This window comes from Sardina pilchardus, chromosome 13 (assembly GCF_963854185.1).
Source record: "Sardina pilchardus chromosome 13, fSarPil1.1, whole genome shotgun sequence".
Classification (NCBI taxonomy): Eukaryota; Metazoa; Chordata; class Actinopteri; order Clupeiformes; family Clupeidae; genus Sardina; species Sardina pilchardus.
In genome coordinates this window covers 10,923,191-10,951,151 of record NC_085006.1, presented here as the reverse complement: position 1 = coordinate 10,951,151, position 27,961 = coordinate 10,923,191, and the positions used below count along the sequence as shown (strand labels likewise).

The window sequence follows — 27,961 nt, the reverse complement described above, 5'->3', positions numbered from 1 at the left end:
ATTTTGTGTAGTTGCATACTTATTTCATTCTAATACAATTACAATCAGTCTATTTCAATACCAACAGTTAAAAATGATGATTTTACTGGTTATGTAGAGTAAGCTACAGCTAGATCGAATGGGAGGCTGCATGTGAAAAAACACACTTCTACAATTCACAGGAAACTTGTGTAAGATCCTGCCACGTTGAAAGGAAACCGGACGTGTGAGTTACTGCTGCTCAATCTCTATAAATCTAAAAAATTATGTTATCTACCGGTACCTTCTGATTGAGATAAAAGTATTACACAGGAAATTACTGTTACAAAACTGATCATTTATTTTGTTCAAAATATTTAAGTGAGTGACCATACAAATATCAGATGCTGAATTTTTGTAACAGTTTCTTCTATACAAAGTCTATAACAAATCTAATCAAACTATGATTTGGAGCTTGTTTCACAGGGTGCAGATCAACCTCACTCGCCTCTGAGCACAAAGCACTGGGTCAATCTTAGACACCAGAGGAATATGTGTTATGATGTTTTTCTCCGAGAGGTCCCATTCTCCGTCTGTGAGCTGTGGGTCCCGGTAGAGGGGGCAGTTGTACACTGGAAAGGCCGAGGTACTACTCTGGGGGCTGCCAGGGGAGAGGTTCTCTCGAGTCGGCTCGTCGGCTCTCTCGAGCCCCCAGACCAGCACCAGTGGTAAGGGGCAGGGCTTGTGGGAGAGGGTGTCCTGTATAGCCGCATACTTGGACACCCACACGGCACCATGCAGCTCCAGCCCTCCCAAGTAGACACGGTTGAGGGGAGGGGATGAAGGAGACTCGGAAATGTTTAGCACCTGGAGTGTGAGAGACACATGGAGAAGAAGGATGTTAACCAGTTGTGCAACAGATGTTACCTGCAAAATTCTGGGATGATCCCAGTGGTGAAAATAAATATCTGAATTCTTCATCGGTACATGCTTTTTAAGGGAAAGTGTTAAGTATTAATTTGTGTGATTTTTGTTGGTACCTGATACTGGAGATACACTTGGCTGACGTCCTTCTGCTTATCTTGAGCAGTCTGCCTGATGAGAGCAGCAAGGAAGCCTTGTGGATTCTGGAACACAGACAGGACACAGGCAAAGAACGTCGAGCTGGACAAGTCCTCCCCCAGGTAGTCTTGCAGCAGACCGGCTCTCTTCTCCAGTTTGCCGAGAGCCTGAACTGTACACTCGGTCCAAGAGGATGGCGCCTTGCAGGTTGGTGTGGAGAGGCTGGCTAGCAGGGAAGCCACGTGCTCTACCAACCGGTCCTTTTCCGTAAGCAGGAAGTCACGCATGGGCCCAAGGGATCCGCTTCCCACCCCTTTACCATCTATCGTGTGCTGCAGAGAGGTCTGAATGGCCAACAGCTTTGCCTGGGTCTCCTTGTAGTCCGGTAGTAAGGCGTGATGCCTCCACGTGCCGGTCAGAGCTCGGGGGCCACTGAGCAGGCTCTGTGACCGGTGCAGCAGGGTGAGCAGAGAGTGGCTGTGCAGCTTGACCTGTTCCACGGCCATTCCAGAGCCGAAGCCCAGTAGGAGAGGGTCGTTGGTGTCACGGAGGTTTTGAACATGGTGGTCAAGACCCTGGAAGCCTGAAAACGCAATGCAGGATTACAGGGAAAAGGGATCAAGTTTGGGACTATGGATATGGATAAGATTAATATTAACTCACAAATCAAAATTTGGTAATGGGTGATGACTGACAAACATTTTGTGCACTGTTGTGTGTTACTTGAAATAGCAATTGTCACACGATTGCAAGAAAATAGCAATTTGGACTTTGACTTCTGAAACCCTCGACAGAGTAATTCACTTCCAGATATCTTAGAAGGCTAAAGGACCATACTGCTGTTCTCCTGACAGCTGCAGGTGATCCACACACACACACACACACACACACACACACACACACACACACACACACACACACACACACATGCTTACCCAAGTGGCCAGAGGAGCTGATGATGTGTGCCAGGGTGTGTGGGCCGCTGCCCCACGAGGCTGAGGGAGAGCGCAGGCAGGCCCTGGTCACCCCCACCACCGCCTCCAGATCAGCAGAGTCGGACACATGACCGCCGTACACCAGATACGCTGGGACAAAACAACATGAGCGCAACAGTACATTTGTTTTCCTATCCATATCAACATATGGTTTCCATTATATTCACAAATACAGTAAAAAAAATACTCAAAGACAAATGCAGATACTTATCTTTAAATCAAATGAGACATTTTGGTAACACTTTATATTAGCACACACATATTCACCAGTAATTAGCTGCTTACTAACATGTATATTAGTAGCATACTAGCCATTTGTTAGTCATTATAAGTCACTAATTAATACCTTATTCAGCAAGACCTTATTCTACCCTTACTAGACCCTTAATTAAGAATTTCCCCTATGTAAGCTCCTAATTACCCCTTATTCATAGTTATTAAATAAGTTGCTGCATATGAATTATGACCTAAATATGCATGGCTCAGTATGGGGCTTGTAAGGTGGTAGTACCACAAGAACAGTTATTCGCACCGAATAGTACTTATCAAAGATGGTCTATTCAAATGGAACTAGACACTAAACCACCAGTGCTAATAGTGTACAAATAACTAATAATTAAGTCTTTGTAATGCCAAATATGTTCCCTATTCTAAAGTTGTGTCTTTGTTCACATTTAATTCACAATTCATTTGGCACTTATTAACCCCCATGTGTTCCCTAAACTAAAGTTGCCTCCTATTCACACTTATTAACTGTATTACAGCACATAGTAGGCTACACAAGAAGCAGACAGCTAAGTTAGCACAAATACAAAATATATAATGAATACGAGATAGCGAGAAAGGCGAACCTGGATATATTTGTACGCTAACTTTCTTGGCTCCTGAGTACTCAAAAGTCTCAAACTCAAAACTATTTTTTTAAGTGTGAAGGGTCACATAAATAAGACTTCCGGTGTGAATAAGTTGTGGGTTTGCTATTTGGTCTACTGTTGTATCAAATTCTCTGTTATTTTCCTTACGGACAGCATCTTATTCTTCCCTACTGACCTCAAACAGCAGAGCTAAGGATTGAATCACACCAGATTTCTCCTTTAGTATGAGGCAGTATACATACATGGGGGTTAATAGTGCCAAATTATTTGTGAATTAATAGTGAACAAAGATCCAACTTTAGAATAGGGAACATATTTGGCATTACAAAGACTTAATTATTAGTTGTTTGTACACTATTAGCACATGTGGTTTAGTGTCTAGTTCAGTTTGAATAGACCATCTTTGATAAGTATTATTAGGGGTGAATAACTGTTCTTGTTGTACTACCACCTTACAAGCCCCATACTGAGCCATGTATATTTAAGTCATAATTCATATGCAACAACTTATTTCATAACTATGAATAAGGGGTAATTAGGAGCTTACATAGGGGAAATTCTTAAGTAAGGGTCTAGTAAGGGTAGAATAAGGTCTTGCTGAATAAGGTATTAATTAGTGACTTAAAATGACTAACAAATGGCTAGTATGCTACTAATATACATGTTAGTAAGCAGCTAATTACTGGTGAATATGTGTGTGCTAATATAAAGTGTTACCGACATGTTCATATAAGAAAAATTACAATCCTGTAACAATGATTACTAGAGATCTACCTTTATTCTCAACATGGCCAAGAGAGCCTTTACCTGCAATATATTCCAATGCCTCAGTTGTGTCACTGCAGTGTTTACTGAGCTGGGTATGAGCTTCTATCAGAGTCACGAGGTCTTCCTGGGTCCTGTAAAACAACAAATTCCATACTAAAACACCCAGAAAAATCCTGCAAATACTAGCCAACTACTTCAGCTACAGATGTTATGTTTCTAATCAGAATGTCTTTGCTAAATACCTACATGTCATGCATGAAAGAACAGCATTTTATCTATACAAAGTTGAGTATTTCATTCATTCAGTTCATTTGCTGCAATTTGCAGAGGTGGGCAATGTCCACGCATGTCTCACCAGTTGTAGAGGCCGCCCTGACCCAAGTGCTGGAAGGCTTGTCGTTGGAGCAGCACAGAGTGCAGCGTGGCACAGCGCAGAATGGGCTCCATGGAGCTGGAGCTGGAGCTGTGGGGGGACGTGCTGGAGGACAGGTGAGGCGCAACACAGTACAGGGACGAGCACACCTGCTCCTTCAGGTCCCAGGCAGAGTCGCACACCAGCCGAAGGGCGCATACTCTGACAACAGCTGCAACGAGAGGTTGTATTTGCATTTGGTTAAAATAAATAAGTAAACAAATAAATAATAAATAGTAAAGCTGGTATACAAAGTGAAAATAACAATAAAAAAAGATGACTACCTGGCACTGAACATGGGTTTTCCCCCTGAGTTATGAACCAAACCCTGAACAGAGGATGGACATGAGCCGTAGCAAAAGGGGATGCCTGGTCCACCTCCACCTTGGGTCCTGGAGTGAAAAAGGTATACAATGTGTACAATACACTGGAGGCATATCATTCTTGGTGCTGCAGAGGGGTTTTGGATATGGTTCATTAAAATGAACATAAGCAAACATGCAGTAGCCATCATCACATGTGAGAGAATATGGCAATATGGCAAAAAGTTATTTAGTTCATAATTAATATGTGACTGATCTATGGTCATGTTGCAACTGCATAGCCCTCACTATGAAATGTAAGCAAGTCTCCACGTGATACTCACCTTTAGCTGCTATGGACAATATATGAGTGAGCTTGCGGACTACCTCCTCATCCCATTCTTTCACAAGATGGCAGTTGTTCAGGACCACCCAATGGCCTTTCTCGGCACCTAGTTCGAGCTCTCTGAGGATCAACTTTTTCTCACTATTTGTCCCCAAAGAGATCGTCTTGACCTTTGACCACATTCAAAAACAGTGCTTTAGTGCAAGGTTGTAGTCACTATTTCAACCTAATTTGGCATGACAAGTATTTTTGTACACTACACACTTGTGGAAACATCATTTAGTAAAGTATTTTAACTCACCACTCTCGTGTCACCGGGGATCTGGGCGATCTGGGTGAGCCAGTGGATCGGGTGGGCGCTTGCTGACACCCCCTGGCTTGGGTGAGGCAGCTGTATGATCACCGGTCCATCGTTCTTGTGCAGGTAGCGGGCGAGAGCCTCCGGGCAGCCTGTGTGCGGGGCCCGGATGGAGCCCACCTGTGGGGCCGAGTGAACAGGCTGACCCAGTTGGCAGGCGGCGAGGTCTTCGGCCACGGCCGCCAGCCAGCTGGGGAAGAGCGTCTTCCAGAGGAGGGCACGCTGCATGATGGATAGATGGGCATGTGACTGGCAGGGGATGGGACCAATCACAGTGGAGGACGGGAAACTCAGGTACTCTTGCCACTGGTCGGCATTGGCTGCCAACGACTTGATGAGCCCACAGAAGGTTGGGATTTTCTCAAGCTGCATGAGCTCTGTGTGGACGCTGGAGGGGATCCAACTTGGGAGTTTGAGGCTCGGCGCACTATCTAGTGAAACCTGCAGGGAGTCGCTCAGGCCATGCAGGAAGGCCTCTTGCTCCTCTTTGGTGTAGTCTTCGCTGTGCACAAACAAGGCCACAGACACCAGCAGCCGGAGCAAGGCGAAGTGGCTCTGGAACACGCAGGGCCGGTAGTGCGTCATCAGCTGCAGCACGAGCCGCTTGGTCACCTTGGTCACCGCAGAGCCCTCGCTGCCGGACGACAAGTTGGGCTGCCCCTTGGACAGGAGGGTGTGGTGCAAGGCGGTCAGGAAGTTGCTCAGGGTGAACAGGTACAGGGGGGACAGGACGGCCACCTGCTGCAGCGCCCGGTAGAAGGCCACGGCCAGGTCCGTGATGTAGCGGTAGTGCAACAGCAGCGGCTTGTGGCACTCGAGGTCTTGGGAGTACTGTTCAATGTCGCCCTGCCACATCTGACTGGCCTTGTGACAGGCCGCCACACGTGGGAGGAAGGCAAGGTCCTGCTGAAGAGGCGTGAAGGACTGGAGAACGTACTCCATGAGCGACATCTGCATTAGGACAAACAGACACACAATATTCTCTCCAGACCAACAGTTCTCTCTGTGTGATATGCATACTTTTTTTTTTACATTTTTGCCTGGAATTGACTTACTACTTAGACTGTTTCAACTAATAATTGAATGTGCTAGCCTTGCTCATCAAAGTACACGTATTATTGTACCCACATTTGGCTAAATAAATAAATAAATATTTATTTATGATTATGAATATATATTTATAAATAATTATAAACAATAAAAAAAACACATCAAGCCAAAACGTTTCATTTTCCATATATTTTACCCCCTTTTCATGTCTAACATTATAGTACAATTATTGGGGGTGTTTCCTGACCTCCTCATGGTGTAACTTGTCCTCCAGTGACTGTTTTTTGCTTCTGATCTGGAAGTGCTGCGTCCACAGGTCTGGGTTTTCTGACTGTAGAATTTCACTCATCATGAGCTCTTTCAGTTCAGTCGAGCTCAGAGACAGATCAATCACCTGAACCTCCTTCAATATCGCAGGATGAATCTCTACAGCCATTAGACACAAGGACACAAACACAGGCTAAGCTTAGAGCTACTGTACATAAATAAACAACAAAACTGACAACTGGTGTCAGTGTTACTCTCATTCTGCATTTGATGCATCCACTGGTAAGTCATAAGAGGTACATGAGGCAGGCATCTAGGGAAGTATGAGAACTTATTAGAAATTTGTCTGACCCCTTAGCACGGACCGCACTGATAGTGGGGTGCTGAAGAACAAGCAGAAATCGGGATTGGAGGACCGGACAGGACAAATGAAACCAGGAGCTCGGCTACCGGATGGCTGAACCAGGAACTCCAAAAACTCTGGGCTGGGTACAAGACGCTCAGTATGAGTCACCATCACCTTTAGTCCTGTAGTCACAAACAAACAATGTAGGGGAAAGAGAGGCAAGTTACGCCATTTTGTTTTACATAAAGGAGTCATGCCACACACTTTTCAATTATTTTATAGCATTGTCTGAGACGCAACATCTGCAAGGTTTTTTTGAAATTATTGAAAAATGTCTTGGCTTGTCTCTCTCATGATGTTCTAGCACGCTCTGAAACCCCTGAAGGAAAAAAAGAGGCTGATTGTGTGCCTGTACTTTTATTCCGATATAAAAATGAACTACATAATTACATAATTGGCCAACATCTTTAAGTCTTCCAGGAGAATGCTAGATTGTTGGCTGGCAGGTTTTGATTGTGAGTTCATTGTAAAATGTCAAACCAATCAATATATCAATTTCTGTCCCAACACAAAAGTTTGAATGACCTATTTCAAATTTGGACCACATCTGCATACCAGACCCACATGGACAGAACTACAAGAAAACTCGTCAAACATTGATTTATTCAATATAGTGTACAAACCGTTCTCTGCTCCGTGACTCAGTTTGTCCAAAAGATTTGGGTCATCCGCACTGACAACCAGTCCATACTCATTCTCCACATCAACGTTACCTTTAACTCCTTGGAAAAGAAACAGCAATGTACTGTAAGTCTCAAGAAAGTATCAACATATTTTCATCATCAACATTTTCATCATCAACATATGTAATACACAATTCCAGGTACTACATGCTCACCCATGCACTGTGAACGGAATTCTTCATGTTGCTGTATGTCAGCTAGTAAAGGCCAACACGGGGCCCAACCACTTCTATAGAACCATAAAAGCAACTTTATGACAGAGCCTGGAGATACACACAGATCCACGCACTGCTCATCTCCTACGGTCCTTGCTAAAGTCTTTTGCAGATGCTTGTCCATTGGAATGGCGAAGGCCGGAGGGGAATACAAAGAGCTCTCCAAAGAGTCAGTTATTATTGGGTTGGACTTGGTGTGACCATGAAGGCACAGCTCACGCCACTTATCAAGGAGCTCCATTTGGACATCGGATCCAAATGGACCAAAGTAAGTGATAACAGCCGCCAAAATAAGGGCATCACCAGGAATTGTGAGAAAGTTCATCTCTATTTCCTATGGGCAGCAAAATGCAGAACAAATGTATTTAATATTCAAAGTAGCATCTATTTTTGAAAAAAATGTCTAGCGATACAAGTCTACAAAACACCAGTTGTAGGCTAAACCTAAAAATCCAAGCTTGGAAGATTTTCAGCTAAACCAATTCTAGCCAGTTATTTGAAGTCAACACTGTTACTGTATTTGAAGTTAACACTATACTATGGTACTGTATGTGCTGAATCTTGGTACCTTTTTTCTAGCATTCCATTTAGCTATGTGGTACTCAATCTGCTTCAGGGTGTTGGTCGCTTCCCGCTCCTGCACGTCCTTCAACCGCACCTGCATGGACACCTCCTCCATGCCCTGGCGATTGGCCTCGATCCTGCGCTGCACGTCCTCGTAGCGCTCCTTGGCAAACTCCTCCTGCATGCAGACCTCCTGCATGTGCTTGCGGCTCTCCTCCACGCTGGCGTCCATCTCTTTCTTCTGGACCTGCTGCGGAGCGATGCTGCGCATCACGGTGGCGTGCTCGTACAGCGCCCGCACCCAGTTGCAGATGGATTCGCAGGCGCGGCTCTTGGAGCGCACCACAACAGGCTGGAACTCCGGCATGAGCATGATAGTGGAGAGCTTCTTGTAAAGTTTGTCGTCAATGCTTCTGCGGTCATAAAATTCCAATTCCTAGATGTAGCAGACATGATACAAGAAAAATGTAAATAAAGGGTAAGTGAATTCCCCAAAATAATAGTAATTCAGACATGTATAAAATAGTTAATCCATAACTTTGCATTAATGTTTCTTATTTCATCTAAACTAATGAATGTTTTTGTTGGTTAACTAAAACTGCATCACTTTATGCTGGTCTCATACCTGAAAGAAATGAGGTTGCCCCAGGAGCTTTTTGCTACTTTCCCAATTTCTGGGGCGGTCAAAGATCATGCATATTGCATCCATGACCAACACCACTCCTTCAGGTGGGCAACGGTATCCCCTGACCTCTTCCAAGTCAACTTGACTTAAACTTTTCAGAGCATTTACTGTTTTATTGTACAGTTGGGTCACCTATACAGGAAAGAATTGGCAAAGTGAGCAAAAGGGTTGTCCCTTTCAGGCGTAAAGTCATCATTCTATGACTTAGAAGGTCTGCACAGCATAGCTCAAAAAAAAAAATATATATTTCATTATCTCAGCCAAAGACAATGTTTTGATCCCACAGGATTGAAGAAGATCCAGGGTGATTGAAACATTGCCTTTCGAAGAGACAAATATTATCTTCTGGAGTTACAATGTGCAGACCCTCCCCTGTTTTATCATAAGAAACTAACCTGATTTAAAGCCTCTGCAACCTGCTTGTTGGCTTTGAGAGCCTGCTCCTCTAACTCATCAAGGCGGCTTTTCTCCAGGGTGGAGTGCCAACGCGTCCGGGTACACACTGTGCGTTCTGTTTCTTGAGTTCGTAGCAACAGAGCATGGTCCTTAAAAAGATGCAAATGATTCATATCGGCTATGTCCATTATACACCATTTATCCAAACAAACTTTTTGTAAATTCAAATCATTGTACCTTCTGCATAGTCTTCAATCTGTCCTTCAGAGTGATAACTTGCTGTCTGCTTTGTTGAGCTATGTCTGCAATATCCCGCACACGTGAAAGAATCGTAACCATCCTGACAAGAGAGTGGAGGCATTGGTTATGAAGTCAACTCCACTTTTTTAATTTCATTTTCTGTGTTGGTCAGTCCCCTTATCAGTCTCACCTATTGGCATGGCCTTGGCCTTGGGTACGCATTTGGCTACAGAGCTGGAGGTAGTGTGCTATTAGCTCCACATATTTCTGAGAGGTAAATGGTTGTTGGCCTGGAAGGTAGTTGGCGGCATATCTCACAGCTGACTGATGAATACAAGCCATAGCCCAAGATATGCTGGCTGTTAAGGTGTCTCTGTCGACTGAGAACAATCAAAACACTGGGATTAGCAACACATACTGGGTAAAACGGGATTTGAAACAACAAAAAAGTACAACTGAATCAGTCAACAGGAAAAACTGGTGATTTGGGCATATCTATCTTCAATGGCAACACCTTTACCTTCACTGCCAGCATTTAGGGGGTGGTTTTTAAATTGGTGATGGGCAATCTCAACCAAATCTTGACCTGTCCAAGGTGAGTAGATTTCTACACAGTGGCAAAGACTCAGCGCTTTTTTAATATGTGCTGAAAGTACAGCACACTTGACAGATCTGTCAGCATCCTCTTTAATTAAGGGCAGGAGCAAGAATACATGAAGGTTCCTTTGAATATTTCTGAAGTATCTATAAAACAAAAGAGATTATATACGTTATTTTATTCTTAATAATTGTTGTTATTCGTAAATATACCATTCTCCCAGTAAACAGTTGATTATCAGACTGCTATTGACCCTTACTTATCAAGTGCCTGATCATCCTTTAGCCGACTTCGTGAACTGTTCCCGGAGGTAACGATCCTCTGAATCAAATCTTTCTGATCTTCTTCTGAGTAAAGGTCTGGCACACTTCCACTTGCCATTACCATGAGAAGCTCATCCATGACGGCCTGACTGATATTTTCATGGACCAGCAATATCATTTTAACGCCCTGCATGCCAGTGAGGCTTCCTGCATCCCTGAGCATTTCCCTAAACTTGTCCTCATTCCTCCCATGGACCTCCATCAGCTTGTACCCAGACAGAAGGGCTGCTAAACGCACTGTGGTTTTGCGTCCTGTGCCCTTGGCATTGCAGAGGAGAGCCCCATGTCCACCAGGTATTAGCAAGGCACGCAGAATGTGACTGAGCTGCCGCACCCTTGCTTTGTATACCGCATAACTGGCAGTGCATGCCCACTGATCATTGCCCTCAGTCTCCTCCTCCTGTTCTCTGCCCTTTACAGTGAGTGCTAGCTGTTGTGCCAGTATGTCCAAGCGTCTTTCCTGGTATACTGAGTTGCGTTTGAAGTTATTGTGCTGTGAAACAGAGTTGAGGGGCTCTGGGAGTTCTGGGCAGAATACTGCACTATATATGGTGGCTCTCATGCCTTTAAGGAACTGGAGGGGAGGAACAGAATCAACATTAGTTACCCAAGGACTGTGACAGACCTGCTCTTTCAGCAGTTGATTTTTTTTACGAAGCTTCTTCAACATCGGGCTTTTCAATATGGTCAGCATCGTGTTCAACTTTGGTGCTTGAAATGTAGGGTCCAGCTGTTCATCTTGTGAATCATCTGTCTTATTGCCTTTTTCCACATATCTTTTCCTTCTGGGGGTTATCGCCGCATTGCTTTTCGCAGGCTTTTCACCACATGTGTCCTCGTCACTTCCATTACTCGAGTCTGAGCTACTGAAGAGTGATTTCTCCTTACGGTGTACTTTTTCAGACAATTGAGATCTATTCAAGGCCTTGATTAGTGTGTTACCATCTACTGCCTGTTTCTGCTTTGAGTCTGTTGACTTAGCCCCCACAGATCCTGCATGTGGTGATGCACATGCAGATCTAGATGTGTCCTGTTTGTCTGTCAGAGGCTCAGCAGCTAATCTTTTACCAAAGTGTCCTTCTGACACTTCTGCCAAAAGCTTGATGAATGTTTGAATGTCCTCTTCAGAGCTTAAGCGATCCCCAAAGGTTCGTAAGCACTCGTGCATCCAGAGGCGAGCGATATTGAGCACATTGGCCTTCGGACCCAATACTGCCGGAGGGTATAAAGGCAGTGTGGAGGGTGGTAGATCAGCTAGCAGAGAACAACTCTTCTGGTTAACTTGTTGTGTTGCTGCGCGTAGACTCCAGAGAAACATACCCTGAAATACCTTCTGAAGGTCATGTACTGAAAAGAAAATCATGGGTCTGCTTGTTTGTGGACAGAAATTCTTGCACACTGCCTGGTACAAATTGAGCGTCGCTGATATGATGCATCGTGCCATATCTGGGGGCTTACAGGTGAAGCTATTAAGCCAGCATTGCAAGTGTGAGGAGTGAAAGGAAAACAGAATATCAACTTCCAAACTTGGCAGTGCGAGAATAGAAAATTGTCTGGTCAGGCGTTGGGATATTCTGTTGCCACTGTTGCTTCCTTTTCCTGGTATACTACAGGTGCCCAAATAACATACCGCTCCAGACCTGAACAACTTGAAATGATACCCATCCCTGGTCAGAAATCCTCGCCTTGAAATGCACTGTCTCAGCATTTCCAGTGCCATCGATTCCTTTCCTGAGGCATCTAGAGAGAGTGTTGAAGTGAAACCTTTAATAACAATCAAATTGGCAATCTTATTGTTTAATGTAAACATACCATACACTTACCAAGGGGGGCCTCATGGAGGTCATCAATAAACAGTAACATTCCAGACTGATTCATGCTCTTCCCCTTTCTCTCCGCAGGGGACTGTTGGCATCTCATGTTCTCTAGAGCTTTCCTCAGGCCAGGGATGTGAAGAAGAGGGGTGACAGGGACTCGAATGAGCTGTCTGCCTTGATTGAGAACAGACTGGCAGAGCGTGGTCTTCCCTGACCCTGTCTCCCCGACAACAATTGTTGGCTGATTGGCATCCACCAGCAATTCCAGCAAATAGGCATGCCTCTCATACTGCAAGGAATCAGAATGTCTTAACTGCTCCAAATAAATACACAAATTATAGGATGATGAAACAGCATTTTTCACCATGACAACGACACAAAAATGACAACCAATAACAAAACAAAAAATGCATGGGCCATTACGAATCTGTGATCACTACATGCAATACATTTGCCTGGCGCACAGAACATTGGAGTAGATCTGCTCTCCAGGGGCCGTCCACATTAATCAGAGTGGCACCTTCACCCTCAGGTTGTGACAAACTTTTGGCTGAATGTGGGCACACACGGCCACAAACCCTCCTGTACGCTTCCCCCTGCTCACACTTATCCCAGCCCTATTGAACAGAGTGTGCACTGGCCACACGGTTACAGTATCTTCACTGCCCCCTACTGGCCAAACCAGCCATGGGTGGGAGGCCAATCTCAGGCCGACGCTCAAAGGCCTCCCGACACAAGCGCAAGAAGCGTTATGGCCCGAAGCCCGAGAGCTAGTGTCTGAGAACCTGGCCTCAATGCAAGGCATTTTTTTATTTTTTTATTTGTAGCACTAAGTTATAACTTAAATTTAAAAAATATGACTTCCCTACCCACTAAACATTAGATGTCTGATGGACGTGCAGATCATATCTTTATTGCGTCCGTCGGTCCAAGACCAATTCTGGACGACTGCACTAGGTCCAAACTAGGTCCACTATTTGGACGTCTAACCATGACCTCGTTTGGACATTGGACCTTTTTTGGACATTATACAGAGGTCCGGTGGATGTCAATACTGCATGTCGGAGAAAAAGACGTCGTCTGGCGGTACAGTGTACACTTAAAATTGGACGTCTCTTTGCGCAGTGGGTAGGTGTAAGGTCCACCATCATAAGTAATTTGTTAACATGGTTTTCTTAATTAAATGGTGAGAATGTTAAATCTAACCAAGTCGAGAATAGTTACACACGTGACCGTTAACACACATAATTAATGAACTTTTCGCTGGAAATAAGTAGCAATGTTGCAGAACAGAAAAAAAAGGTTTAAGACACTGAGCACTGTCCACACGGTTGCTCTACTCCCTGAAGTGGAGGGTGCTTACCAGTTGGTGCACTGACAACGATTGTGACTCACAGCCATGTTCTATCCAACCAGTGATTAAGTTCCAACAATATCTATTTGAGCCGGGACGTTCTGCCTCCACCCTCAAAGTTTACCTGGCAGCCATCTGCACCTGCTACTCAGGTTGGGCTGGCATGACCCCAGGGGGTGGACCTCACGTAGGACCTCACAGTGGCGCTAAAAGCTCACTCTAGTGCACCCTTTGAGCTCCTAGATGATACTGGGCTCAACATGCTGTTGCTCAAAAACGCTTTGCTCCTTGCCCTGACATCAGTCAACTTAAAGTGCTGACCTCAGCCCTAATGAGTAGCGTCAGTGAGGTACCTGCTTTTCACCCTGACGTTTAGTAGGAAGAGATGTGGTTACACAAACTCTGCCCAGTGAGGGTGCGCCACGCCTACACAGACCGATGCCCGCCCTCCGCAAGACTGAGCAGATGTTCATCTGTTATCAAAACAAAATGCTCTCCAACTGGTACTGTAGGTCAAGACCATCACTCTAGTGTGCAAAGGCTCAGCCCAACGCTTAAAGGCGATACCTTCATCTACTTTTGCATTTGCAAAGATTTCTCTGGATTGTCTGAATTTTAATAACATTACGTACTACAAATGATAATGAAATCTTCAAATCATTCACAAGTTAATTTCAGGTTGAGGAACACTGTTATTATATTGCTGCATTAATTGCCCACACAGGGCAGTTAATTTTCATATAATGGTCAGTTTCCGCATTTGACATGTCCTGTCCTTTACATAACTGAATTTGTGTCCCAACATTTTTGGAAACAGGGTTGTACTGACACAAAACACTATTGTTATGTAGAATTACTGGTAACAGTAACATCAATCTTATATCTATATATTTTTCTGCAAAATACAGAAACGAACCATAAAATTTCCATAAATATCAGCTTTTAGACATTGTTTGAATAGGTATGCAAAGTGAACATCATTTGAAAATGTCTAGTGTACACATTTATAGCACCTTTTTTGAAAAATGACATATACAGTAGGATACACATCATTCCATGTGTTAAACATTGCACTAACCTGGGGTATATTTGTATGGAGTTGCAGACTTTTGCCAATGGAGCAGTTGAGAGTGTTACTAGTTTCTCTTTGGATACCGTCACTGAGATTGAAACAGTGATCAAAGACTGAGCCCTCTTTGGGAAACTCCACTTTGTATCGACTCTCATACAATGACTGACGAGCAAAGTGGCTAAACTGTGGCCAGTGTCTGAAATTACAGAGATGTCAAAAATGATTAACCTGAAGTCAAACACCATAAGCTGTGATGTTCTGCATTATACTGTATATCTACAAAACTCCACTCACCTTGGGTGTAGATGCCCACCAAAGCCCCAGATGTAGGCCACCACAAACATATTTCTGACACAAATCTCAGTGGAAGAGGAAGCATTCAGTAAATCTGAAAAAAGGTTGAGAGCCATCTACAAATTAAACAAATCTAAGAATACTTCTATATTAATGTTATTTTCTATCAATGGGAATTCTGTATGGGCTTTACTTAAACAAAAAAAACAGACATTTACCTTGTTTTCCAATTTCTTTTGGTGACGCTTTCATACCAGGTCCTTTCCGCCAATGTTCCAACAGAGCATGGAGGATTCTGATGAAAGACATAACTTCCTGCAGTCCATCTATGACACCATGACTAGATTTTCTCACTGAATTTTCATCACCCAACATCACTGCCGTAAGGGCGTTTAGCTTGATGAATGTGAGTGTCCTAGCAAACAAGTCTGCTGCCATGCTCTTCCACATTCTGAGAGTCTTGTGCTCTATTGTATGCTCCCTGTAGAGGACATCCATCTCAGCCTTCCAAACAGACTTCCACAAGTCTTTCCCGGAGAAATATACTAAACAGCATTGTGTCACTGCAGATGGTGAAGCACCACTAATATCAGTTACTTCAGCCAATATCCTCATATCTTCCCTTGAAGGCCACACTTTCTCTCCAGATGATAAAGATAGAAAGGGTTGTGATTTTCCAAGTGTGCTTAACTTGTCCAGCCAACCAGGTGTTGCCAATGGGTCACCATCTAGTACTAACCATTTCATTTTTCGTACCAGGGCTCTTCTTTTTCCCATCTTGTAGAAAGGGTTGGCTGACAGGTCATGTCGCTCTGACTCTCTGAGCACTTTTGTGAAAGCCCCATCCCGCCAAGTGCATTGTTTTTCTGTGCAGCCACCAAAGATCTCCTCATTTGACATTGCGTTGGGGAACAAGACCACGGTGTACACCCAATACCAACTAGTGGAGGCCGGGACCTGAAGTTCTGAGCTTGAGGTTTGTCCTTCATTGGAATTTTCCTCATCAACTTCCACTATCCTGGAGGCAAGTTTGCGGAGTGCACCTGCTAAAGCTTGATAGCATGAGGTCTTACCACTACCAGCTGGACCAACCATTAGAACGGCTTGAGAGAGCTTCAAGGACTGAAATAGAGTCAAGGCACTGGAAATCACCCCACTGTCAGCATGAAGACCTGTTTTTTGAAGTTCTTCAGCCAGAGCATTTTTCAGGTTGAACTGGTCCCTTTCTTCATTGAACTGATGAAGGACTGGTATGGACCGAACAGTTGGAAAGAGCTCCTCGAAAATTTTGCGAAATTGACAGGATTTTTGGTGGTCTGAAATGGCAGGTATTACAACTGAAAGGATTCCCTTGACAACTGCCTGCTCTTCAGCCAAAGAATTCAAAATTGCTGCAGTCTTGTTGAATCTAGAGGTCTGACCTTTCACAATGCTAAGTTCGTCCGATGGCTTGACAACTCGTTGGGCATCCTCTGTGACCACACTGTCTCTATGGGATTCCTCTACTTTAGACTTGTGCAAGTGGGAACTGGAGAAAGCTATGACACTTTTGATAAGAGCAAGCCAGGATGTTTGGCTACCACTGACTATGTCAGGTAGACAGACGGAGTCTTTTGCCATGCTAAAGAGAGACATTAGCCTTTGACTAATCGCAGGGGCATCTGTGAACCCTTGGGAGGTAAACAGTACCTCCATAATGATGACATAATCTGGTACAGTTAATGAGATAGGCCGGGTAGCAAATCTTAAATTCTCTGGCATCTCAACTGAGTAGCTGTTTGATGAGATGGCAACACAGCCATAGCTGAGCTTTGCTGAAATGGACTTCCCTGTGAAAACCATCCGACCCTCCACCATATCAGGTTTGCTGAGTCTGTATCCAACCGTGTCTTCAAACCTGTCATTTGACCAGTGCCCGGTGTCCTTGTTTGACTGAGAGTGGCCAAGAACAGATAAAAAGGACTGATGTATGTCTGATAGTTGCTGTCCCAATGCCGACAGAGCTCCCTGGGTCAAAGAGTCAACTGATTGCAGCACAAGCCATGATCCAGTTTTCAGAGCACCCAACAACATCTGGCCAACAACAGATGGGTGCGTATTGGTATGACATTTTAATGTAACCACATGCTGTCCTAAAGCTTGCCCTAAGTTAACCACAGTCTTTCTCTTTCCAGACATGCAAGGCCCACTGACGAACCCACACCTATAGTTGGTGAGGGCAAGTAGGATTCCCAAGACAGCTCGATCTGTGCTGGGACTGCTTACTATCATCCAGTTCTCAGGTCCTACATATTCATAACCATAGGTGAGCTTGTCTCCCAAAATCTCAACATAGCATGATCTTTCAGCATTGCAAAGACTCTCTTGCGTGCCTAACAGTGGCTCTTTGTCATTTTGAAAGTGATATTTCATTAGACTGTGCCACACAAAAGACGATTCAAATTCACCTTTCATCTGCATCAACTGAGACAGTTGCTTGGAGTGTTTCATGTTAAGTAAAACCAGAGCTCGTAAGGATGTCATTTTGTGATGGTACTTGTGTTTTCTTTCACAGGAGTCCATAATCCCATCCTGGATAGCCCGGCAGAGTATCTGGAGTTTGAGTGCGTACCTGCTTTTGACACGCTCCCATTTGACTCTGCTTGTGCTCTGAAAGGTTTTCTGGACATCACTGCACCACCTGGCTTCCTCTGACACCAAAAGGCATTGCAGAGGGAACTGAGACAGCAAGTCAGTTAGAGATGCCACGGTACTAGAGTCATTCATTTCCGCTTGTTCCTTACTTCTGGCAAAGTCTGTTGAGATTCTAAGCGAAGATGGGTAGAGCAGAGTCTCACTCATTTTTCTATGGCGTTCTCCATCTTGTTCTGTTAATACAGAGGTCTGATGAGCAATGGCACATTTCATCATCAGCTGAACCATAGCTTGTTTCAGTTGTTGTTCCAGCAGAACAAACCAAGCAAAGGGGTTAATATTTGGTTCCAAAGGACTGAGGAATGGCACATATTCTCTAAGAGTACCGTAGACACCATTTACCCAAATTTGGCTCTCTGACAGATCTATCCCATTGCTAGGATTAACAACTTTTTGTCCTGTGGGTATGTCCACCTTGCTGTCTACTTCAAGCCAGCGCACTCCTTGGAAACACTTGCGCACCACTGGCAGTAGGGTCATGGGTGTTGGATGCAGTGACAGCAGTTTGATCACCTCAGCATCGCTGAGAAAGAATAACCTGGGAAATGCCCTCCGTGGTGCATCCAGGCGATAGGTCAGTTCACAGGATATCTTATCCATAGTCGACAGTCCATCAGTGATGAGCTCGCGCAAACTGTTTCCCTGGAAGGAGTGAGCTGATTGTGTATTCTTATTATGCTGCACAATGTTCAGTACTTGAGGGTCATTCAGTATTATCTGAATCATCTTTCGGAATATCTTGTCCACCGGTTGGAATTTCTCCAACTGCAAGAGGAAATAAATTAATGTGTGATAAGATACTTTATTAGCCTAGAAATCTAGACGCCCCTAGCGGCAGCAAATGTAATTTGGCTGGCGGGGCAGTCTAGGCATGAGCCAGGGAGCTGAGAACTCGAAAAACCAGCGGGCCAATCACAGCGTGTATAGAGTCGGTGGGTGGGCTTAACATATAATGGTGACTGACATGCGACCAGAAGTTGCGACGGTAACGCATCCTGTTATTTGAAAACAAGAAGATGATTCGTTTAGCGTTATCCTATTCTATTGCGTGGAGAGGGAAGGTTACGCATCCTGCTACTTGAAAACAAGAAGATGATTCGTTTAGCGTTATCCTATTGCAGGGAGGAATTTGAAAGACAACTGTTTATCCCACCCCTCCGATTGAGTCCTGTCTACGTACAGTAGAGTGTCCAGACCCAACATCTTGATGTGGGTCTGGCTCGTCAGGCTAATACTTTATACCACTGCTTGGTCAAATTTCCTATTGTGATGCGCTATTTGGAACGTGCATTATTTTTCTATATACCCCATGGCTATGAAGTAGTTCCCTTCTTTTGGGCTTATTACACTTGAATATTAATTCGCCAATGTGAATGTAACGGTAAAAACAGCAATGTTGTATCTAAGACAGCGGCAATATAAACGAAAATGATAGTAGCAGTGGTAGCCTATAAGCGGGATAATCAACTCCGCGCCGTGCGTTTCTAGGAAAATAATGCACCGCCTGCGGCATCGGGTCCTTATTACCACTTCGAACGTGCATTATTTTCCTAGAAACGCACGGCGCGTCGTTGATTATCCCTTACGTATACTGTATACTTGATTCATCCTGATGGTCATACAACACTAAATGTGCCACCTAATCCAGGTATCTCAAAACTATGTGTGCATGATTAAAACCTATAGCCGAGAAAGCTGAAGTTCATCTGACAAGTCAACATTTTTGAGAGGTTAGAGGACCTAATAGGGGTCACGTAAAATCCAAATGAAAATAAACTGAATGGGAATAATTCAATAATATGTTCTCTACTTACCAGTTCAGAGCTTTGATTCTTTACTGATGTCTCACAAAACATTTTACTTAGAAAAACCCACTTTTCTTGGTACACTTCACAACAGTGAAGCAGCTCCTCTGCAAATGTCATACACCAAGAAAACATAAGAGAAAATAGGTCTCTACATGAACAAATATATACATGGCATCAAACAACCAATTTAATGGGAACATAGTTCTATAAGAATACTACCAAGCTCTTGTAATAGATGCACCCAATTTTCAATGTCCTGCCTGAAGTCGGCCACATGAGGGGAGACCAGCATGTTTGACAGGGTCATTACACTGTCCTCTGATTCAGAAAGGAGTGTGTCCAGTCCTGAATGATTCAGACAATCACGCATCATAGTGTCAATTATGAAACAAGGGTAAAGAAAACTGCTGTTAACATTTTCCTAAAGCTATAGTCTTTTTGTACAGTGCAGCTCTAGTAGCTGCTATAGAGTACTGAGTATTTTTAAATAAACAGCATGTTCAACCAACCAATTATGGTAAATGTGCCGCTGTCACAAGACTGCTGTGTGATAATTGACTTCCTCTTTCGGGTATTCCCCGTCGTCTGCGCTTTTTCTTCATGCCACACAGTGATTATGAACTTTCCAAGCTGGAAGTGAGCCCCTTCCCAGCGCCGCTGAATCTTCCGGAAAACTTGCTCCATATCTGCCTCTGCTTTAGCGTCTCTGCAGATCTAAAGCGAGCAAAAGCCTAAATCACTGGCCTGGTAATGAGCTTGATTAAATCAGCTTGATAGCTTTAAATATAAGCATACTGTATAGAGATGCCTTTGAATGGCGATTGATTTATTAGTCAACAGGTGACAACATACTTGAAATTCAAGACTACATATTTGAAAATGTCTACAGTAGGCCTACATGTCTATGGGTATTAAGCTACCATGGCCAACAAAACAAAATTAACACATAGGTATTTATATTCTGTTCTTGACCTTTTTGATTGCCTTTTGATGCTCCAGTAGCTTTTTTGACATGAGATCTGCCACGGTAAGATTCCATTGAGGGGCATATAGCAGTCCCATAGCTTCAGTGGTGGATACACACATAAAAATTATTGCAATTCCTGATTGTTTACTATAACTTCATTCAACAGACATGCATCATTTCAACCGACCTTTATAAATGTTTTTCCAGTGCTTGTGCTTCAGTGTTGGACTGCTAAGTTCAGTCAACATTGGTAGCTGATGACTAAAGTCCTCCATGATATGCAGAGCCCGTTGCAGCACAGCATCATCAGACGGGATGACTCTTGATAAAACTGACGCATGTTGCTGCCATTCCTCTACCTTCTCCTGAGCTTTTGCCACCGCAAACTGCCAAACACATGGGTCAATATAAATCATGTGGAATTGTCACTAATGTACAGTATACTGAGTGTGACAACTAAAGTGGCATACTTCATATTCACCTTACTGAAGAGTAGTTGCATCCATTCCTGGATTTGTGATTTGCAGACTGTCATGAGCTCCCAAAGTTCCTTTCGAGTCTCAATCTTCCGCAAGGCTACATCCACAAAAGTCAAATCTAGTGGTTCCTCTAAAAGGTTAATTGTGTAAAAAGTGTGTGATGAGTGTGAGCTATGTGTGAAACATAACATGAACTTACAGTATCCAAACATTCAAAAATGACAACAGTAGCTTACTTCTCAGGGTTTTGCTAGTTCGGTTTAGCTCCCTCAAACGTGCAGAGCTAACATTTAGCTGTCTGCATAGAATCTTGAGTTTAGAGACCACCTGTGCAGCATTCTGGTTGGGATCCAGGTAGTCAGCCATGGTTGCACCTGACACCATGTCCTCTAGGTCTTGCTTAAGGGACTGGAAGCTGTTATCAAGGGTGTTTGCCATTGAGGGCAGACAATGGCTGACTGTCTCCTCTGCCTGTTTGAGTTGGAACACAAACTGGTCCCACAAATCGAGCATCTGCAAAGACAGAGAGAGAAAGAGAGAGAGAGAGAGAGAGAGAGAGAGAGAGAGAGACACTGTATTCATACTTAAACATATTACACCTATGATGAGACAGTTTCAATTGCCAAGACAGCAACTGACTACTAGTAGGCGTTGCTATATCATGCTATCTCACTAGCTTTGACGATGATGTAAGTGTTGCATGGGGTACATATGAACGTTCTTCCAGCATAATTAAGCATAGCAGCCTAACTCACCAGCTGTGATTGTGTAGGAGTGGAAAAGTGATGCATGACCTTACGCACAGCACATGCTTTTCATTGTGTCCTCCGTGTATCTTACAGGTTTGTGAGAAAATGTGTTGCGTTTGCTGCTCTGGAATTTTGTATCGTATCTGGTGTACAGCAGCCTCGACAGCCTTCCCACCTGTTCCTCCAGTGCCACCTCCTCAGGAGTGATGCGTCTGAAGTTCCTGCTGAGGGTCTCCTGGAGGGAATGGATGTACTCCAGCTGTGGCTGTGCGTCTTCGGACATCTTCTTACAGCGTTCCACCTGCATAATAACGCACAGCAAGACAACTTGAACTTCATTTTATGCATTCACTATTTGCATTACCTTTCACTTGATTGTGATATTGCGTGAGATCTATTTTATACAAGTAAAAAGTCTATACATAAAAGCTGTACCATGCTGGCAAAATGAGTAAAGTCATTGAAGTCAGTAGGCTGAGCTTGCAGGCCATCCACAACACTCTTGAGCTCCGAGATCAGATTCTCAGAGCGCAGCTGAATCTCCTCTGTTACCAAGGAGAGGAAATCCTCTTCAATAGAGTTCAACAATGGTCCTACAAAAATGAACCAACTTCTCAATAAGAACACACATGAACACATCATGTCATTTGTATGAGAGACCTAATCAAGCAGTTGTTTCCATCCTCTTAGACATCATCTCCAACACTTGCAATACTAGGACAACATAACTCTGGTCCCTCTGTTAGCTGCACTTATCTTCGTAACCAATATGGACATTTGAAGAGAACTTATTTGCTTATAATTTATTATTTAACATAGCAAGCATTGAGCAAAAGCATCTGCTAAAGCCTTTAGCTATATAAAATAAAAATCACACTTGCCTATTTTGTTCTGGAGTTGGATGCAGTTCACAGTGAAAAGCTTATTAGATGTTGTGAAAAATGGCGGAAGGGTGTGCAATCGATCTGTCCAAAGGCGAATCTTCTGAATGCACTCCTCATACTGCACAGACGTCCAACCCCTCATGGCATTCAGGGAGGTTGCGCTCCAATGGTTAGTGAACAAATGAATGTCCACCAACCAGGAGAAACTCTTACCAAGCGTATGTACTTCTGCCTGAGCATCCTGGGAGAGGGGGACAATTTGCTAGTGATACTGTTACACAGAGAGGATGTCATACCCATAGTGTTGGTTTAATGCAGTTGGTTCAGTTCTCAATCTAACATATTTATTATATTATAATGGTAAAATATACTATACTTTAATATACTATACTGTTAATGGTATCTTATATACCGGTAGGCTATATGATTACTTTAAACTGTTAATCTTTTGACAATGTTTTATTTTTGATTATAGTGTTATTATTGCTATTGTCATAGTACAAAAGTGTCAATTTTCTGATGCTGTAGTACTACCTGCATGATCTTGGCCTGTTCTCTCACGACCTCCTCCACGGTGGCACTGAGGCCCAGGTACCACTCCAGCTGTCTCTGGGAGAGGGGGAAGTAATGCCCCCGCAACCTCTGACCCCGCAGCATCAGGGGAGGCTGGTGGGGCAGCACTAGACTGCTACCCAGCACACACGCTTCACGCTTGGGGTATGTGCTGCTCACACCTGTTAACACACCGCTCTTTGGCTCCAGAGCTGAGGATATGACCAGAAACATTTTTCTAACATATAACGTACTGTAATCGCCACAGTACTGTAAATGGACAAAGGTCTACTGAATGCTAATCATAAATACATAGGCATGTTTATAACAAACCTAATGAAAACCACTATAAAATATAACCTTAAAATAAAAATAAAACAGTACTGTGGAATAACGACTGACCTTACCATGAACATCAACAAAGTGTTGCATCACAGAATCTAACCTGAGGTCATGGTCTCCCCTGCACTGTGACTTAGACTGACATCTGGAGTAAAGCCAGCCTTCACAGTAGTCACTTCACTGCTGGTCGATATACCGTCAGCCAGACGGCTACAGGAATCAAATGTCTGCCATAAAGCAATAGTCAATCAAAAAAAAAAACATTGACAAACATAAAATGTGCTCTGAGATTAAACTGTAGCTCAGTGATAATATTGGATTTCACCTGCATAATCAAATCTGCAACTGATGACACTGCGCCATGTAAAACATCCTTAAACAGGTGAAGTGGTGGGAACATTGTCAACTTGTCATCTGCTCCAAAGATGAGCTCTCCTTGAAACAGACTGACCTGCTCAGCTCTCTCTCTCTGGAAATAAAATTCAGAATGTCAAAACTCCAAATCTTTAGCAGACATATGGGTGAACTTAGAAAAATCGTACAAATCATATTTGAATTTCTCTGCAGTTCCATCAAACATGCTCATAGCATGAATGTGCCATTTGATCTTCATGTTGACTGATTTCCTGAGGTGTGAACATATTAGGCAGTGGCTATTCAAGATGTCCACTGTGTGTGGTATGCTTATAGAACGCAGGACAATGGGGAATTCAACTGAGCACTGGAATAAAGGTCTTTAACTGACTTTGATGCAGTCACATAGGCTCTACCACATGCTCCTTACTCTGCTCTAACCTTTTCTAAATTTAAGAAAATATGAGGTCAATTAAATTCGCCAAGTCTCATTTCATAACTCTTTTCGGCTACGATGGCTTCGGGGAAATCAGGAGAATCATAAGAAAATAGTAAGAGGCACTTTACAAACTCTGTGTATAATGGTTTCGGGATACTGGGTCCAGGTCTGGTGTCAGCTTGTATATGCTAACAGCTTATACAGTTTATGTTCACTTTAACCACCAGTGTTTCTCAGTTGAGAATATTCTTTATGGATGACACAAAACAAAGTAGAAAACATTGCTCATCAAATATGAACAGATTCTGCAACAGTGTTTGCACAGATATTCTCATTGATGTCTATGATGTATACCATCCAAATCATTAGATTCACACTCATTTCAAAATCCTGCCTCGGGGGGTTACACAAGCCAAAAGTCTACTGACAGCAGGAAAGTGTAAAAGTGTATCACCTTCAAAACTACATGGAGGAAAGACGTGACTTCACGATGAATTATGGTAACCAGATTTTGCACAATCATGCAGTCCACCAGAGAGGCCATGTTACCGAGCCGCTGCAGGATGGACTCGGCATGGGCAAGGTCCCTCTGAAGGCTGCTCTGCTGCTCCAGCAGCTGGTGCAGGGGTTGGCTGCGCTGGTTGGTCTGGCACTGCTTTATACGGAGCTGCAGCTCCTGGTGGGCCATATAACTGTCCTCATGTACCTGAGAAGATGGAGAATATCAGAGAGGGTTAAAGCGGAGCGAGAGGTGCAAACGTTCGATCATTTCCGCGTTCTGTCTTCGCAAAGGGGAGGGGGGCTAAATCCCACTGTAAGCAGACCTGTTAACATTCGAACTGAACTGCTTGCCAATCTGACAGAGATCGATATCCCACTATGACGTCTTTGCGACACACCTCTTTAAGCAGACAGGAACTGTTCGAATTTTTCTTCCATAGAGATGCATTATGTTGCTCTATCTTGTCAGCAATTAAGGATCTTTGATAATATGGAAAGAAATAACGCCACAGAAATGCTTTTTTTTTTGTGAGCAATATTCTATACAACAGACAATATAGAATTGTTTTTCTTGGCGCGAAAGGGAAACAATGCACTTGGTCCAAAGGAAAACAATGGTATCAATTGCAGTAAAAGAAATTCCACACAAATGAACACTGATGGGGGTTGACCAAACATTCAGTGCACCAAGGGCATAACATCAGCACACTCAATGGGTTATAAAGGGGTTTCCCGGCAGAGAAAATTGAATAGCCAGTATAATTTTGAGGACAATGAGTTATACTGTTTCCAAACAAATTGAATTCTGTTGAAAAGTTAATTATATGAAGAGAAACGTTGAGAAAATGACATTTAGTGCAGGAAATTACACCAATGACTGGGACTAGTCAAGGATGATTGAACTCACTGCATGTCAACTCCAGAAAATAGAAAAATATGGTCTTCTAAACATGCTATCATGCTTTTTCATTATGTCATTCATTCACTCATTAGTACACTTGTTGTAGTTCTGAAATATTGTGTTCATACGCTCTATGCATGCCAAGTGTGAAAAGACATACCATGCTCAATATCATTGAGCGATACAGCAGGAACTTCTCCAGAAACACTTGAGACTCTTGGTTCTTTTCATTGAGAGCCATCTGAAAGTCAACAAGTGTGTACATCTTGGAGACATCCTGCGGTAGCCAGTGAACCTCTTTCAACTCTTCAATTAATCTATAAGAACAATGAGACAAGAGAAGAAAACTACTCAGTCATTTTAAAAGGCTGAATGGACATCTTTGTCCAAAAAACATACCGACTTTATTTTATTTGGAAAACAAATTGCTGTACTCGCTCTTTGGACATGTCAAGAACGGCATCATTTTTATTTAAAAAAATAAATAGCATTTTCGTAAATTCACAGAGGATAATATAAATAATTTGTGGTAATAAATCCACCTTGACATTTGGAGGAGAGCATCTCTGAAGTGAGGCACAGCTATGGGGAGCTGCTCCTGCAGCAGGATGGCCCTGCGTTGGAATGTCATCCGACGTACATTCCTCTGCCACCTGCTCCGACAGGAAGAGAACTAAGCTATACGTCTATGCATACATACAAGTAAACAAACACTTCAACTTTAAACCGTATTTTTTTCTTTATCAGCTTAGCTGGCACAATCCATTGGTCTTCATATAACCTAGCCCACTATAGCACTGAGTTATCTTATAATGAAGAAAAATAGATATGATTACAATTCAGAAAGAATAGCATGCCATGGTAAGCTAGTCTGTGCTTACAATTCTGCCATTGACTCAGAGATGAGAGATGGGTTACTGTACCAGGTAAAAGCCTTGCGTAGTAAACAGTCTCGGAAAAATGGAATGTCTCTGAGACTCCGCCAGAGCACGGCCTCTCTGTACCACTCCGCCAGTGACAGGACTGTTGTGTTGCAGCCATCCTGGACATGCATCACAGTGAACGGTGAAAAGATGTAGTAATCTGTCCCAGCCTTATTACTGGGAACCATCTGCAAATCATAAGGCCTGCAAAACAAACACAAAAACATTTGCATAGACATAGGGTATTTATGAATAGTAGGGCATCTACGGTGTATTTCAAATACTAATTTAGGAATAACACAGCAAATCACAACATTTTTACTTAATGGTAATAGGGGGAAAGTGTTTCAGATATAGCGAGTAATAGTCTTGACCTACCTAAAATGCACACTCTCCACCTTGTGAAAGTGGTAGAACTGCAACTCTCCAAGGTGCCGCTTCTTTGCCAGGATTTCTACAGCTTCAACACCAGTGAGTGGTTTAGATTTGGACTTGCTCCCTTTTACCAATATTGTCTTATTGCCTTGATCACTGCACTTAGGTTTGTAAGCTCTGTCATCTGTGAAACTGTAAAGAGTAGCATGGTCTGTTTCAACTTGTCGGTCTGATCTGATGGCTATTATGGTCTTATGGCTATTAAAACATATTGTAATCAAACCAGATTATAAATCAGATATGACCGTTGAACAGGTGGTACACAGTGATGTTACTTGTTATTCTGAAGCAACAGTGTCAAAACTCATATACAGATCTCGAAGAAGTCTCACTACCATATCTCTCTCACTCACCTGTCTACTGCTGAATCCTCACGCGATGACCGCTCAACCTTAATAGGAATGTCTGCTCCCAACACTGACGGCATCACCAAAGGGCCCTCCATCCATAAGGACTCACCAGAAGCCAACTCAGGGCCCACTGTGGACACCATCCGTGGAAGCTCCACCATCGACACGGGTGGTGAGTGAGGTGCCAGGTTTGATTTGTCTACAGTACCAATTAGGGGCAGGTTGGACCAAGGACCTGGTAAGGGGACAAGGCCTGCCGGGTAATCCGTTGTCAGTTTTGGGAATTTGGAAGGTGCGTCAGGAACAGACATGGTGGCTTGTGTCTTGTCCATTCTATTAGGCCTACTGTTGATAGCCTTTGCTGTACATCCTGGAAGAGATGTTCTGCCATCCCTGTCTCCTTTAGGAGAGGGCATTTTTCAGTGCTCAGGGCATTCCATTTTTGTCAGGTAGAATTTCCAAAGATTTCTCAAGGGAAGTAAGTGTTCAGTGTTCTTTAAGGTAGGCTAGGCTTCATTTGTCAGTTCAATCTCTGTGGGGAAT

The 27,961-nt window shown here is 43.4% G+C and overlaps 1 protein-coding gene across 1 annotated transcript; it reads right to left on the bottom strand.

The window, feature by feature from the left end:
* Nucleotides 1-104: 104 nt before the first annotated feature.
* Nucleotides 105-27,750, bottom strand: LOC134100071 (dynein heavy chain domain-containing protein 1-like). Its single transcript, XM_062553119.1, has 37 exons — nucleotides 27,422-27,750; nucleotides 27,012-27,200; nucleotides 26,634-26,837; nucleotides 26,253-26,366; nucleotides 25,871-26,027; nucleotides 24,763-25,014; nucleotides 23,841-23,984; nucleotides 23,619-23,742; nucleotides 23,156-23,385; nucleotides 22,835-22,862; nucleotides 22,173-22,330; nucleotides 21,913-22,038; nucleotides 21,316-21,459; nucleotides 20,869-20,895; nucleotides 18,096-18,499; nucleotides 17,652-17,846; nucleotides 16,730-17,456; nucleotides 12,327-12,609; nucleotides 10,440-11,715; nucleotides 10,103-10,326; nucleotides 9,773-9,962; nucleotides 9,580-9,682; nucleotides 9,342-9,491; nucleotides 8,887-9,078; nucleotides 8,266-8,697; nucleotides 7,638-8,031; nucleotides 7,423-7,521; nucleotides 6,745-6,921; nucleotides 6,374-6,552; nucleotides 5,020-6,027; nucleotides 4,717-4,888; nucleotides 4,355-4,462; nucleotides 4,014-4,242; nucleotides 3,698-3,789; nucleotides 1,956-2,105; nucleotides 999-1,603; nucleotides 105-825 (listed from the first exon to the last, which is right to left on the bottom strand). Exons 1-37 carry the CDS (start codon nucleotides 27,748-27,750, stop codon nucleotides 439-441), a joined length of 10,002 nt encoding a protein of 3,333 aa, XP_062409103.1. The 3' UTR covers nucleotides 105-438.
* Nucleotides 27,751-27,961: the final 211 nt, after the last annotated feature.

Bases quoted from the DNA above. Each gene is read 5' to 3' on its own strand.
- LOC134100071 (XM_062553119.1), bottom strand. From the start codon at position 27,750: ATGGACAAGACACAAGCCACCATGTCTGTTCCTGACGCACCTTCCAAA. The intron at 26,028-26,252 runs GTGGATTTATTA...TTGTTCTTATAG, and splicing joins GCTCTCCTCCAAATGTCAAG to ATTAATTGAAGAGTTGAAAG. The intron at 4,889-5,019 runs GTGAGTTAAAAT...ATGTGGTCAAAG, and splicing joins TCCCCGGTGACACGAGAGTG to GTCAAGACGATCTCTTTGGG.